The sequence below is a fragment of the Lissotriton helveticus genome, chromosome 12, assembly GCF_964261635.1.
Source record: "Lissotriton helveticus chromosome 12, aLisHel1.1, whole genome shotgun sequence".
NCBI classification, from domain to species: Eukaryota; Metazoa; Chordata; class Amphibia; order Caudata; family Salamandridae; genus Lissotriton; species Lissotriton helveticus.
In genome coordinates, this window is record NC_136073.1 from 19,615,584 (window position 1) to 19,630,163 (window position 14,580).

A 14,580-nucleotide genomic window follows, 5' to 3' on the forward strand; every position below is an offset into this window, starting at 1 on the left:
CAATTCTGCAACTAGTTGCCTTTATATGGGTCAGCCACCTGATGTTCTTACTTTTTAGTGCATCCCAAATTTCCCTGAATTCGTTTTTATAACAAACAAGTTCCGGCACGGTCCATAGTCTTTTCCAATATGTTAAAGGGCGTAATGTCATGACCTCCTCAATAGGGAGTAGCCCTAGATCCATACATAGAGGTACGAGCGGGGTGCTCACAGGAAGACCCAATATGTTCCTCAAGAATGCGTGTTCTACCTTAATTAAATTGGGAGATTATTGGTGACCCCAAAGTTCGGCCCCATATAGTGCTGCCGATCTAGCCTGTACATTACAAATTTCGATGACTGGAGCCGCAGGCTTAAACTCAGACTCTCTGTGCAGCTTCTGGATCCCCCCCACCACTTTTGTTAACTTGAGTGCAGCTTTCTCCAACTGCGAATCCCATTCCAGGTGTTCTCCCAAAGTGATACCCAAGTGTTCAAAGGTCTTAACTCTCTCCAATGGGATTCCACCCAGAATGGGGTTCGGGCGTGTCTGCCTCGGGGGGATTAAAAATCATAAACTTAGTTTTATCTAGGTTTATCTCCAGACCCCTAGATGCACAGAAGTCGGCGAAGCCATCCAAGGTACGTTGGATGCCCGTTGATGTCTTGGACAACAACAGAGTGTCGTCCGCGAACATCAAAGCGGGCACCCGACCTGTAACTAACCTCTAGGCGTCTATATCCTTGGCTCCAAGGAGATGATTGACTAATCCATTAATGTACAGACAGAACAGGGTGGGGGCCAGGACGCATCCCTGGCGCACCCCTTGGTTCACCGGGAAGCGGGTTGACAATTCGCCATACTTCCCGCGCCTTACTTGGGCATAAGTACCAATATGAAGCCTCATTAAAACATTCAGGATATAGCATGGTAGACCAAGTTCATATAGTACCCTCCACAGTTTGTCCCTGGGTACCAGGTCAAATGCTGACCGCAGGTCAACAAAGATCATGTAGATGCTGCCACCCTCTACAATCACAGTTTTCCAATATAAGACCTGAAGTCTAAATAACTGGTCCACAGTTGATGTACCCAGCCTAAAACCAGCCTGGAAAGGGGTTAAAATCTCATTTTCCACCATCCAACTCTGTATTCTATCTAGGATGATCCGTCCGATCAATTTTTGAGTAACGTCTATCAGGCTGATGGGCCTGTAATTAGAAGGTTTTAGGGGGCAGCCTTTTTTATAAATAGGGACTATTTCGGCGCCATGCCAGGTGTCCGGAGGATCCTTATCATTTAATATGGCATTATAAAGAGCACATAAATAGGGGGCCCATATTTTCGGTTCATACCGAAATAAATCTCCCGGTAACTTATCCAGACCAGGCGCCTTGTTGGGAGCTAATTTGGAAATAGCGGCTTCCACCTCCAGGGAGGTAATCTCCCAGGCTTCCTCCAGTCGATCCTCGTGGGGGAGGCATGGGAGAGAAATTACAAGGCCATCGTCGCTCGAAGAAGCGTACAAGGCCCCAAAATGTAATTCCCAAGCGGACACAGCTATATTTGGTTCATTTGCCAAATTGCCCGCCCTACTCCCGCAGCTGATGATTGTCCAACAGGAGTTTGAGTCTTTGGACTTTAATGCGATTCTAAGGTCTTCCCAGTTGTCTGCCTCCCACTCTTTCCTTTCCTTCTGAATGACCTGCTTGTACAAGTGCTGATAGTGCTTGATCCGGGTTTTATCGTGAGATTTAACCGCAAGGATCAAATCCTTTTTAGCTTTCCTACAGTTGGCATTATACCAAGGATGGGCTAAAGCTGGTTTTGCTTTTGATCTTTCTTCCGGATAGAACACGTCAGATAGTTTCTGGATGAGCCCTTGATGTGTATTCAAAGGCTCATCCCCTAGTCCTGGGTGCGAAGCATTAACCTCCACCTCGCCCATATCACTCAGGTACGGCAAGGCCCTTTGGTGTAAATCAGCAAGTTTGTTAGGAGAGCCTAGTATCTGTGGCCATTTAACTCTCCGCCTGTTGTTAGTTAATAGTAGCGGAGGGTCTATAAGATTGAAATCAGAGTCTGGATTAGACAAACCCAGACTCCCTGGTTTCAACGTCATGACCAAGGGGTTATGGTCACTGTCTTTCCTAGAATAAATCGGAAAGTCCAGAACCATGCCCCAAGTTCTAGGCTCCACCAGAATATAATCAAGAATGGAATATTGTCCTTCTCTATTGAATGTCATTCGGCCGGGTCTATATGAATTTGTCAGCCCATTACAGGCTCTAAGAGAGGACAAGAGGGTGAGGGAGTTAATTTGAAGCACCAACGGGTTCCAAGCTCTAACTACCGGTATCTGAGGTTCCGGGATATACCAGTGCTGGTCCTCATCACCTGGGCCATCTTGGGTTTCATCAGTGAGTGGCTCAAACTGACAGTTGAAACCGCCACCCACTATTAAGGTGACTGTTGGATCAAGGGTTGAAATAAACTGCCTGAGTTGATCTATGGCTCCAGACTCCTTCCCACTCGGGGTTGGTCGTGAGTAAATGTTTATTAGGGCAGTTTGTCTATTTTCTGGAAGTGTAAGGAGGACACACTGCACATCTTGTGAATCAGTAGGGATCTGTACTGCCTGGGCCCCCAGGTGAGTACCTACCCAGATACTAAGTCCCCCTGAGGGTCTGCCCCTACCCTTCGTGGTTGCCTGTATACTGAAGTTGGAAAACCCTCTCCTTGTTATATCTCCCAGTGCCCAAGTTTCCTGAATTAGGCAAACATCACTTTTCTCCACAAATGCTCCCCAGTCTGGACACGACAGTTTGTTTTTGATCCCGGCCACGTTCCAAGAGAGGATTTTAATAGATTCCTTTAGCACCCCCACCCCAGTTTCAGATTGCACTAAGTTTGAGCGATTGCCCTGGGCAAGCAGGTCCTACTTAAATCACATTGCAGACCAAGGGACAGATTGCGAATAGTTAGCGACAATTTGAAAACATTACTTGCGACCTGTCTCTTTGTACATCTAGCTACAAGTTCTGCATCACAGCAATATTTTCTCAGGAGTGTCCTTGGAGGAGGCTTATTTGCATATTTTCCAATAGGTAGAAAACCTCACTAGATGCGGACCATCCAGTCACTTGGTACTGGAGTCACCCTTTAATCCTTGCCACTACACAGGGAGTGTGAATATAGACTCAGAATACCGTGGGGCACTGATCTCATAGACAGGAAGGATATCGAGCGGAACAAAATTGAGAAAAGTATGAATAGATTTTCTATAGTTAACTCCAGATAAATGTACTTCAACACTATATATATATATATATATATATATATATATATATATATCTTCAAGGTACACACATGTGGAGTTAAGAATAGTAAATCTATACTTCCCTACATACACTTCCCTTTCAAAATGTTGTGCAAGTAGTTATTGTGCCACAATATTCTTGCACTCGATATTCCAGAGCACAATCTACAGTGAAAGGGCCAAGTGCTGAAACTGATTTACTTGATCATCAAAGATCCGAACAAAGTGGCCTGACACCTGATGATATGTTTGGCTGTAGTTGCGTTTCCTGAACGTATGCATTTTGGGGTTTTAGAGTATGGGTGTTAGAAGTACCAATTTCACTGGGAACATTTTGCAGAGCTGACATGCTTCACAATTTACAAATATTTAAATGTGTTCTACGTTTGCAAATCTTTACGTACATCAGAGATTTCGTGCAAAATTGTGGTGTACATTTAGTGTGAAATAATTCTTCCATAAAAATTCGTTTTTTTGAGTAGCTTTATATATACTGTTTAACACCATCCGTGTGGCGCATTTTCCCGCTGTGCGCTGAAGTTTTTAAAAACCCGCGGTTCATGACGAGATGAGCGTACGAGAGGTGTACCTCATGACGAGCTAAGCTCGTCATGAGCGTCGAAGGGTTTAAGGACATAACCAACGTTGGAAAGTTTTGAAATGAAGTCACGTAGTTTATGAAAATCTAGTTTTTGCATAGTATTGCCGAATAGTCTAGTGGGTATATCGAACAGTAGATCCCTTATCTATGGACTCTAATGCATACTTAGAAAAATCTTGCTGTCTTTACCGGGACTTTACCAGGACACAGAAGATTTGTTGCCTTTTTCTCAATCTTCTCGTAATACACAGGAAAAAAATTTAATCCATCTGAGTTAATTCTAATGCTGAAAATTGAGCAATATCTTAATGTATTTTGAATACCAGGCCTTAGACTTTTGAAAACACTTAAGAAATGCTGGAGTGGAGCATATCTGTAAGGAATCGTATTTGTTGTCTAGTTGTGTGGATGTACGCGGGAGGTCCTGTAATTAAACATTTGAATGGGAATTGCTGGCTGCAATAGAATGCAATAAATTGCAAGTTGACTTAGCAGTAATGCACATTGTTAAAGGCTGCTTCATTATATGCAACCCGCGCCGGCGAGCAGCTGCATGGTGCATGTAACATGCCTGGCCACGCGCAGGAAGATGTGTTCAGAGCTTGAGTCGCACTGCCTGCTGAACATGCTTAACAAGATGGCGCGACCCCTGTCTCTCTTGAAATGTATAGGACCGTCATGCTGGGAGGCGCAGGGGTGAATGCCTGGAGGTGTGTCTTGTAATGGTGACTCACAACTCTGACCTGTGCTGTGTTCCTCTTTGACCCCGCCAGGTACCATGATAAGCAGGAAGTCACCAGCAATTTCCTGGGGGCCATGTGGTTGATTTCAATCACATTTCTCTCCATTGGTTACGGCGACATGGTGCCGCACACCTACTGCGGCAAGGGCGTCTGCCTGCTGACAGGGATCATGGTAAGCTGGCTTGGAGGCTGCATGTAAATGTAAATGTAATTGAGCTTGTAAAGCGCACTGCTACCCGTCCGTAGGTTTCTTGGCGCTGTATAACTCTGGGGAACCCGTCCTGGCTTTCCCTGTGGGATGGTCCCTTGCTGGGAGTCCCCAAGGTGGAGCCAGGCATCACCGGAATTGATGGAGCCGTTGTGGAGATTAGGCAAGCTAATGCCCAGAGTTGCCGAGTGGAACCCCTGATTAGAGTAAGCACCGAAGCGAGAATTATCGAGTCCGCTGACCCAAGTCCACGACCCTGCCGCGTCGGGAATTGAACCCTGGTCCCAGGCCGACTTCTGCTCCCGGGTCTGCCGCCTCTAACCAGTGAGCCACACCACTCCACGTGGCACAGTCTTGTAGCTCATGGGCTTCTATTTTTACCAAGGAAATAATTGCAGGTTCTTCCCCTCCCCTCTCTGCAAACTTCTACCTACCCCCACTGTCCTCAGCAGAATGTTGCATTACCAGTTAACCCTAGCAAGCACCGTCCGGCAACCTTGTAAGCTTGTGCGCTCAGTCACCTTTAGTGAAACAAAAGGTTGTGGATCACAGCTAACACCACCAAACAGAGAAGCATTGACGCACAAAACAGAAAATCAAGACATAAAGTCTTGTAAGAGCATTTGGGGGGGCCTTTTGACACTTTCTTTTGTCTTCCACCGATTCTTCTTATCCTCCTGGTGGAACTCCAGCTGTATTGCTATTTCCTGCCTGGATTTCGGCTTACATTTCAATTTTCCTCATTCATTTCCAGCTGACATTCTACTTTCTTAGCTGCACCTCCATTCTGACTTTGATGTTCCTAGGTGGAAGTGTGTTAAGCTCCCAATTGCACTGATTTGAGCTCTCCATAGGTTCTCAGTTTCCCTATTTCACCTCCATCACTTCCAGCATTTACCTTCATCTGTAGTTTCCATTCTCCTGTTTTCATCTATCACTTTTTTTCCATTGTCCTTGTTTGATCTCTCTCAATTGTTGGTATTTTATTTGACACCTTTCCTTAGTTCATAATTGTCTGGTTCACATTGAGCCATTGTTTTTTTATGATTGAACGACACCATATCCAGGTTGTCAATATCGACCTCCAGTCACATCACATTCACTACATCGTCTAATACGTCTATACTATTCTTAACTCCACCTTTAATGCAGTGGTTATGACAATGTATTAGATGGCTATTTTTGTTCTTTTTTTTATATAATTCGTGCAACATAGTGAAGTTAAACCATTCCCCTGGTTGGGCCTTTGGAGAGACTCCTGGTATCCTGGCTTGACCACTTATCAATCCTTACTTCCATGTCCTCATGTCACTCACAACTTCACATTAGATGTAACTATTCAAGCTCAATTCATATTCCCCATTTTCTTGGTTTGACCCATATCCATTTGCTTTCCTTTCAGCAATTTGATCCTCTCTCACAGGTCCAAATTTCTTGATTTGAGCTCCAGCCATATTTCCAAAGTCCCTGATTTAGTCTATTTTTCGCATCTTTGGGAGTCCATGTAGGTTTCAATTTCCCTTTTTAGGCCTCCGCTAGCAGGAAAGGAAGGAACAGATCATAGAAAACGACCTGTGTCCCATTCCTGCGGTTGCAACACCATGATGTTCTCTGGTCCTTCCTGACTCACCCTAATGCAGTTATTGAGAACCGGTGAATGTTTCTGATTGGTTTGCTCTGCATATACTTCCTCAAACATCACTGTCCAATGCATTTTGTTTTTGCTTTGCCACAGGGTGCCGGGTGCACGGCTCTCGTGGTGGCTGTCGTTGCCAGGAAGTTGGAGCTGACCAAAGCCGAAAAACATGTTCACAATTTCATGATGGATACACAGCTAACCAAGCGGGTAAGGATGTTGGGTAGGTGGGAGGAAGATAGATGTTGGGTTCCCGGAGGATGGTTGAGAGGAGATGTACAGGTGTGTCAGAAATACACTATTGGTCCGATTATCTGACTTCCTACGGTCTGGAAGGCCGCTCCATTGTAGCTTTGAGCCACAGGATGTCACTGTAGTGTCTGTGACTGTCACACATGCAACTTGCAGATAATGGTCCAAAAGCAACTCTCAGTGGCCACTCTAAGTGCAGTATTATCTTATGGTTGGATACGTCCAGCAGTTTTCTTCTTTTCCACAAGGGCCTCTACAGTGTCTCTGCTGTAGAGATGTATGTCAGTACAACGTGGTTGTTTTCAACGCGGTACTTTACATCGCAGATTTTACAACGCAAGTCGTTACAACGACTTGCGTTGGAGGGTGCGGATTTCGGAATCTTATACTTTTATATTCCAACACCAGTCCCCGTAACAGTAGGGAAGGTGTTGGAATATAAAATTACAAGATTCCTTATCCCACAGCGCCATCCAGCGCAAGTCGTAGTAACGACTTGCGTTGTAAAAGACGCGTCGTAACTGCACTGCGGGGTAACATCCGCGTTGTAAAGGATGTTCCCCCTGCTGTAGGGGTGAAATGGATTGATAGTGCTGTAACAGTGATACATAGAAGCTGGTTTACACAAAGTGCCTAGGGGGCACAAAGGGCGTTTGTGCTCACTTTTTGCACCTACTGGGCACGTTGGCACTACAGAAAGTCTGACAGAAGCTTATGCTATCTCTTTTGTATCACAGATCGTGCAGGCGTAAAATGAGCGCTATGGCGATAACTAGACCTGGACGGAAGTTCAATTATGCCCGAGTAATCAACGTAATTTTGGTAATTCCATGTTACTTTTTCGACACAGAATTACCTTTAACCCCTTCGCTGCTGGCCCGTTTTCGCCGCTGTGCGGTAAACAAACGAACAGGGCGGGACCGTGACGAACCCCAGCCGTCATCCGCACACGAGCACCGCGGAGCGTGACGGCTGGGGTTCGTCACCAGCATGCAAAGGGTTAATAACACAATTATCCCTGCTTGCATAATTAAGAGTAATTTGGGGGAGGGAATCCTACAGCGAGAGCGCATTTAGCAAGCGCAAAGGTGCATTTTGCCTTACTAAAATAGAGCTAAATGCTGGGAGTAAGGTGAGGTAAAATCCCCCAAGAGCAAATTTAGCCAGCATGAGCGGCTGCTCCCGCTCGCTATTCATGTTCTGTTGCATTTAGCGTTATTTCTTAGAGCCAAATCTGCTTGCCATCCCTCGTTTCCAGGCCCGTGAAGACAGTGGCACCCCGCTCTACCCCGTCTTCCCAGAGGTCTACCCATAGATCAGTTACAAAGACCAGAACCAGGAAGTTCTTTCTGCCTCTCTCCTGTGTTATCTCGGCCCATCCAGCTCTATATTTGTTTCTTTGATTGACTCATTCTGTTTTCTTTCTTTTCAATACACACTCTCTTAATGAATTGTTCCATTTAGGCTCCTCTCTGCCCCTTTCTTTTTCTGTTTCACTGTCTCTCTCACCCTCTTATTCCTGATTTCTCTCCTTTGCCTATCTTTGTCTTCTCATCTCTTTCTTGTTTTCTTTTTGCTTCTACCTGCCTTCTTTCTATTCATCCCCCACATTCTCTGACTTTTTCACTCCTCTCTCCTAGTTTGTCTGTGACCCCATACATCCCTGTCTCGCTACTCTCTCCTTCTATTCCACTCTCTTTGTCTCCCTCTGTCCCTCACTTCTCTTCCTTTCTCTACTTTGCCATTTTCACTCTCCATCTCTAACTTCTCTATAACGTATGCTTTCTCTCCTTCCTTCCCCCTCTCTTTCCCTTTTCACCTCTTTCTCTGCCCATCTCCGCTTGTTCCCTCTTTCACGTCTCTCTCTCTCTCTCTCTCTCTCTCTCTCTCTCTCTCTCTCTCTCTCTCTCTCTCTGTCTACCTCTCTCTGTTCCTCTAACCTCTCTCTTTCCTTTTCTCTCCCTCTCCAGTCTTTGCATACTTCATGTTTTCATGCCACAGTAGTCTCCTTCATCTACCTTTCTTTCTGCTTCATTTTTCCATTTTACCTCAAGCTCACCACAGTCCTCAAGTTAAAGAAGCACAAAATATTTTCAACCACTTTGATTTTCCTAAATATACATTTTTTTCTGTTACTCAGTAAAACTACACACACATAGTGAGGACTATTTGCAGAAGGAAATCATTCAACTTCAGAAAGCTGATAAGAGGTTAAAATCCCAAATGGAATGAGAAAAGAAGACAATATTTAAGATTCTGAAACACAGGCAGCTTTAATCTATTCATAGTAAAAATAAAAAGTAACAAGCATTTACAAAGCAAAGGGTCTCACCATTTGGAAGTATTGACTTTTCAATAGTGTTTGTCAGTGATGTGCAGCATCAGCAGAACACTTTTTTGCTGATGCTGTGCAGCACTGGAAAAGATAAAAAAGGTGTGATTCTGTGGCCGGTGCTGGTGGGCACGTCATTTCGTAGGCAATGCAACCACGTGCCTATATCCCTACAAAAGCACATCCCTAAGAAATTACATAGGCACAATTTTCTTTTATTTACTGGTACAAGATAGATAAATAATAAAAATGAAGTTTGTCTAGACCAGAAGGGCTCCTTGGTAGGCAGAGTGCCTCGCTGCAATTTGCTCGCAAGCCGTCAAACAAAAAATGAAAACAAGCATTTGCAATGCAATCGGTCTCTAATTTGGGACCTTAATGCATTTAGCTATGCAGCACATTAGCCTGGGTGCTGAACACCTACTGTTCTTTAACGTGGAGGGAAAGTAAGAAAACAAGTTACTTACCTGTACATACAGATATCCAGTATTGGTATCTTTCATAGATTCAAATGCCTGAATCATTCCCAGTCGCCGAGATGGGAGTCCCACGGTAAAATACAAAAGTAGTGCCATAGGTAATTATTAGGCCAAAAGAGGCCAAAGGCTATATCTTAGTAGCCTATCTACATCCTTATAAGGAAAGGACCAAAACTCAGCTCCAACCAATCAGCTACCAGCACCCTCTAGAACACTCCCAACAGAAGCAGTTCTCCTCAGATTTTCCAGCACAAGTGGGAAGTAAATATTCCCAAAATCACTGAGAACTGATTCCACGGGGAGGAGGGTGGGTGCATGTGAATCTATGAAAGATACCACTACTGGATAACTGTAGTTACAGGTAAGTATCTTGTTTTCTTATCCAGTATTGGGGTATCTTTCATAGATTCACATGCCTGAATCAGAATATACAAGCAGTACTCCAGTTGTACTGTCGTTTGCGAATAGTGGGAGACAAGTATTCTCAAACTACCAATTGATATCCATAACCTTGAAATATTGTAATAACAAAGCATAAATGCAATAATCATATAAAAGAGGTAGCGGATATCCGCATAATAAATGAATACATTGAGAAACATAGGAGGATAAACACTGCAAGCAATATAACAGTAAAGAAAATTAATAATAGACAAGCCTTAAAGAAATGTAAAGAATCTGACCTTTAGTGAAAAAGATGTTGTAACACAGCTTCTCCAACCGCTGCATCCTCACTTTGTGCAGATTGGAGGCAGTAGTGTCTTGTGAACATGTGGGCATTCTTCCATGTCGCAGCACGGCATATTTTGTCTAGTGTAACTCCAGCAAACAAAGCTGTAGATGCAGCAATAGTTCTGGTGGAGCGTGCTTTAGCCTTCCCCGTGAGAGGTTTATTGGCTTTTTCGTGGCAGAATTGAATGAACCCATCTGGCTATTGTGTCTTTTGTTACTGCGGTTTTCTGCTTTCCTTGACCGTAGGCTTCTAACAGTTGATCCGTCTTTCCGATATCTTTTGTAAATAACATTTCAAACACCTTTTTACATCCAACGAATGTCCACCTGTTTCGGGATCATTAAGATCCTCAGAAAGATCTCCCACTATCTCTCCCCAGACTCTCGCAAGCAGGCCACCTTGGCCTTAGTATCTTCTAGACTGGACTATTGTAATGCCCTCTATATGGGCAATAACAAGAGACTCATCCATCGACTTCAAATGGTCCAGAATGCTGCAGTGAGGATGGTGTTGAATCTTCCTAGATACAGCTCGGCCTCGGCTGCACTCAAGAGCTTGCATTGGCTTCCAATGGACCGTAGGATCATGTTTAAGATCCTTTGTCTGACTCATGAAGCCTTCTATGACGCCGGTCCGGATGGCATCAAGTCACTGGTTCATTATTATACTCCTAGCAGATCTCTTCGATCCTCTAACAAAAATCTCCTCGCTGTCCCTAGGTTTTTAAAGGCTAAATGGGGTGGCAGAGCGCCTAAGCTGTGGAATTCCCTCCCTTTAGAGCTCTCAGGGCAGCCCTCACTTCTTTTGTTTTGCAAGGCCTTAAAAACCTGGCTTTTCTCTGAGGCATACCTGTAAGCTTGCCCCTATTGTCTTTGTCTTGGATGCACCGTTCTAGCCCCTTGATGCCCTTGGGCTAAGTTTGCGCTCTATAAGACCACATTCATTAATTCATTCATTCAATGGAAAGCCCTTTAAACCGGACCAGATGGATTTGGAAAGAAAGTTTGTTACATTATAGGTTCATTCAAGAGAAACTGCGTGGGAACCTTTGGAATGAACTTAGGATTCGTCCGAAGAATTATGTAGACTTGTGTAAAGCGTAAGAAGGGTTCCATGATCGTAAAAGCCTGAATCTCACTGACCCTTTTTGCTGGAGTAAGAGCCAGCAAGAGGGATACTTTCCATGTAAGGAATTTGAGTTCCGCTTTATGTACCGGTTCAAATGGTCATCTCATTAGTAGTGCTAAAACCACATTAGTCCCCACTCTGAAGGATGGGCATGTACTGGAGAAAAAGTGCAAAAAAGTCCTCTCAAGAATTGTTTTATAAGATTAGATGAACATAAAGAAGGAAGCTGCGGAGATTTCCTATATCTGGAAAGAGCAGCCAGGTGAGCCTTGACTGACGAAAAAGTGGGTCCAGACTTGGCCAGTGAGAGCAAGTAAGGTAGAATCTGTTCAGCAGGGGCTTGAATTGGATGAACTTTATTGGTTTCACACCAACAACAGAATCTTTTCCATTTTAAAAGATATGTTTTTATAGTGCTTTCGGCATGGGATTAAGACAGTATATCTCCACAGTCCTGTGAAATATTTAGATCTTTGAATTCTTAGAATTCAGGAGCCATGCGTGCAAGTGCAGGGATTGTGTATCAGGATGGACTACCTGACCCTTGTTCCGTGATAACATCTTCATTGTTGGATGAAGGCGAATGGGTCTGTCTTGTCATAACAGAAGAAGCTCCTGGAACCAATATTGTCTGGGCCAACTGGGTGCAATCAGAATTAGGTCGCAGCCCTCCAGTTTCATCTTGCTGAGCACCCTGGGGATTAATGGAATGGGGGGAAATGCTTAGGCATAGATCCCGGACAATCTCATTGAAAGGGCATTCCCTCTTGACCCCGGTTGAGGGAACCTGCTGGCATAATATTGGCATTTTTTGTTCTCCTGCTATGCGAACAGATCCAGAGCAGGTTTGGCCCATGTCTGAAAGATTTTGTTCACCTGAGTTTGTTCTAACTCCCACTTGTGGCAGCCGGATTGAGACCTGCTTAGTGAATCTGCCAGGGTATTGTGCAGACCCCTGACATGATCGGCCTTCACGGATATGCTGTGGAACGTTGTCCATTCCCACAACTCCTGCGCTTCTTGTGAAAGCGCCACAGACTTTGTTACCCCTTGTTTGTTTATGTAGTACATGCTGGTCGTATTGTTGGTACGCACCAGCACTGAATAACCTGCTATCCTTGGAAGGAAAACCTGAAGAGACAAAAATATGGCTCGGAGTTCCAAACTGTTGATGTGGTGTTGTTTTTGTATTTGAGACCACTTTCCCTGGATCTGCAAATCTTGCAGATGACCTCCCCATCCTTCCATGGATGCGTCTGTTGTAAAGATGAAGAAAGGTGAGACCGTGGGCAAGATTTGCTGTTTGGGATCACCAACGGAGGGCGTCCACCATTCGTGCAGTTATTCGGATAACATCCTCGAAAGAACCCAATGCTTGTTGCCATTATTTCTGTAATTCCTCTTGAAGAGGTCTCATCCTGAGCCGTGCCAAAGGGACTAGGTTGATTGCTGAAGAGCACATCCCTAGGAGTGATTTAAATGTTCAGACAAAAACTGACTTTCTTTTTGCAATGGCTGTTGCTAATTTGTGAAGGCGCACCTAACGGTCTTGAGACAAGAATGCTTTGCACTGAACGGTGTCCAGGGATTCCCCTAGGAACTAAATGACCTGAGTTGGAAGCAAATTCAATTTTCCCTTGTTCAAAATGAGTCCCAGCGTTTTGAATAGATGGAGACAAGTTGTTGTAGCAAGATTGGCTTCCTGTTCCAACGGAGCCTTGAGCAGCCAATCGTCGAGGTATGGAAAAACTTGGATCCCTCGGGATCGTAAAGTTGCTGCTACTGGTGCTAAGCACTTGGTGAAAATTTGTGGCGCTGATTTTAGGCCAAATGGGAGCACCTTGAATTGATAGTGGGTGACAGCCACTGTAAATCATAGATGTTTTGAATGGATATGGATATGAAAGTACGCGTCTTCCATGTCCAGAGATGTCATGAAATCCCCTTCGTTTAAGCATCCCAGAATATTGGAAAGCGTTACCATCCAGAATATTTGTTTCTTGAGAAACTTGTTGAGTTTACGGAGGTCCAGAATTGGTCGCCATTCTCCTGACTTCTTTCTGATTAGGAAGAAATTAGAATAGAAACCTGTTCCTTTCTGCATGGATGGTACATCTTCTATTGCTTCCTTGAGGAGCATGATCAAGACTTCTTTGCGCAATAAGTGAGGACGAGGGGGAGGGGGACCCCTGGGCGGAGTAGTAGGTGGTTTCTGGACAAATTCCTGTGTGTGACCTTTGGTGACTAGGTACAGCACCCAGCGGTCTGAAGTGATCTCGTGCCACTGCTGTGCATAAGCAGACATTTTCTCCACCGGTAGGGTAGGAATGTGGACTGGCACCCTGCAAAGCTCATTGTTTTCTGGCAGAGTCACGGCCTTGTTGCTGTGTTCGCTTATGGCCGCACTGGCGAGAGAAACTAGCCTTCGATGATTGGCGGTATGACGACTGATTGTAATTTTGGCAATAATGAGGCTGGTATTGACGGTACTGTTGATTCGCCTGATAGCCGCTCCGGTATGTAGTGAAGCCTCGCCCTCTGGCTCCTCTGAAAGGTACACGCCTTCTTTTGCAGAGCGCCCAGAGACTTTGCAGTGTCTGTGTCATTGTTCAATACAAAAGAGCGTAATCAGTATGTTTCCCGAACAGTGAATCCCCCTCGTACGCCATGTCCAGGATCTTAGTCTGAACCTGAGGTCTGAAGGTAGTAGCTTTAAGCCACCCCTGGCATTGAAGAACTGCTGGTCCAGGTAATTGCCAAAAGCTCGTGTTTGACGATGTATAACACACAATCAATTGTTTCGGAGGCAGCTCGTTCACCTCCTAATAAAATCTTCGGGGCCTCCTGTGTTTGTTCCTCTGGGTTGAGATCTATCAATCCGGCCATATCTGACCACATTTGATGGTCATAACGGGCAATGATTGTCAAAGCATTAGCTTCTCTAATAGCCGCCGCCTTAGAAGAGAATGTCTTCCCCATGAGGTCCATACAACGTCCCTCTCTGTCTGGAGGAGTGGTAATAGATGTTGCAGGGTTTTTTGAACGCCTTTGTGTGGCCTGAGAAATGACTAAATCTGGCCTCGGTGACCTACAAGGCAATATGGACTGTCCTCTGGCCAGCGGTATTTTTTGTCTACACGAGGTAGCACCATCGGTATGGATGCTGGCA

At 44.8% G+C, this 14,580-nt stretch overlaps 1 protein-coding gene across 1 annotated transcript in view; it reads left to right on the top strand.

The window, feature by feature from the left end:
- The window catches only part of KCNN1 (potassium calcium-activated channel subfamily N member 1), a 391,559-nt gene that overhangs the window by 292,264 nt on the left and 84,715 nt on the right, over positions 1 to 14,580 (top strand). Inside the window, exons 5-6 of the mRNA XM_078669137.1 lie at positions 4,674 to 4,815; positions 6,587 to 6,697. Of these exons, the coding sequence (XP_078525263.1) occupies positions 4,674 to 4,815; positions 6,587 to 6,697 (253 nt within the window). The remainder of the gene's footprint in view (positions 1 to 4,673; positions 4,816 to 6,586; positions 6,698 to 14,580) is intronic.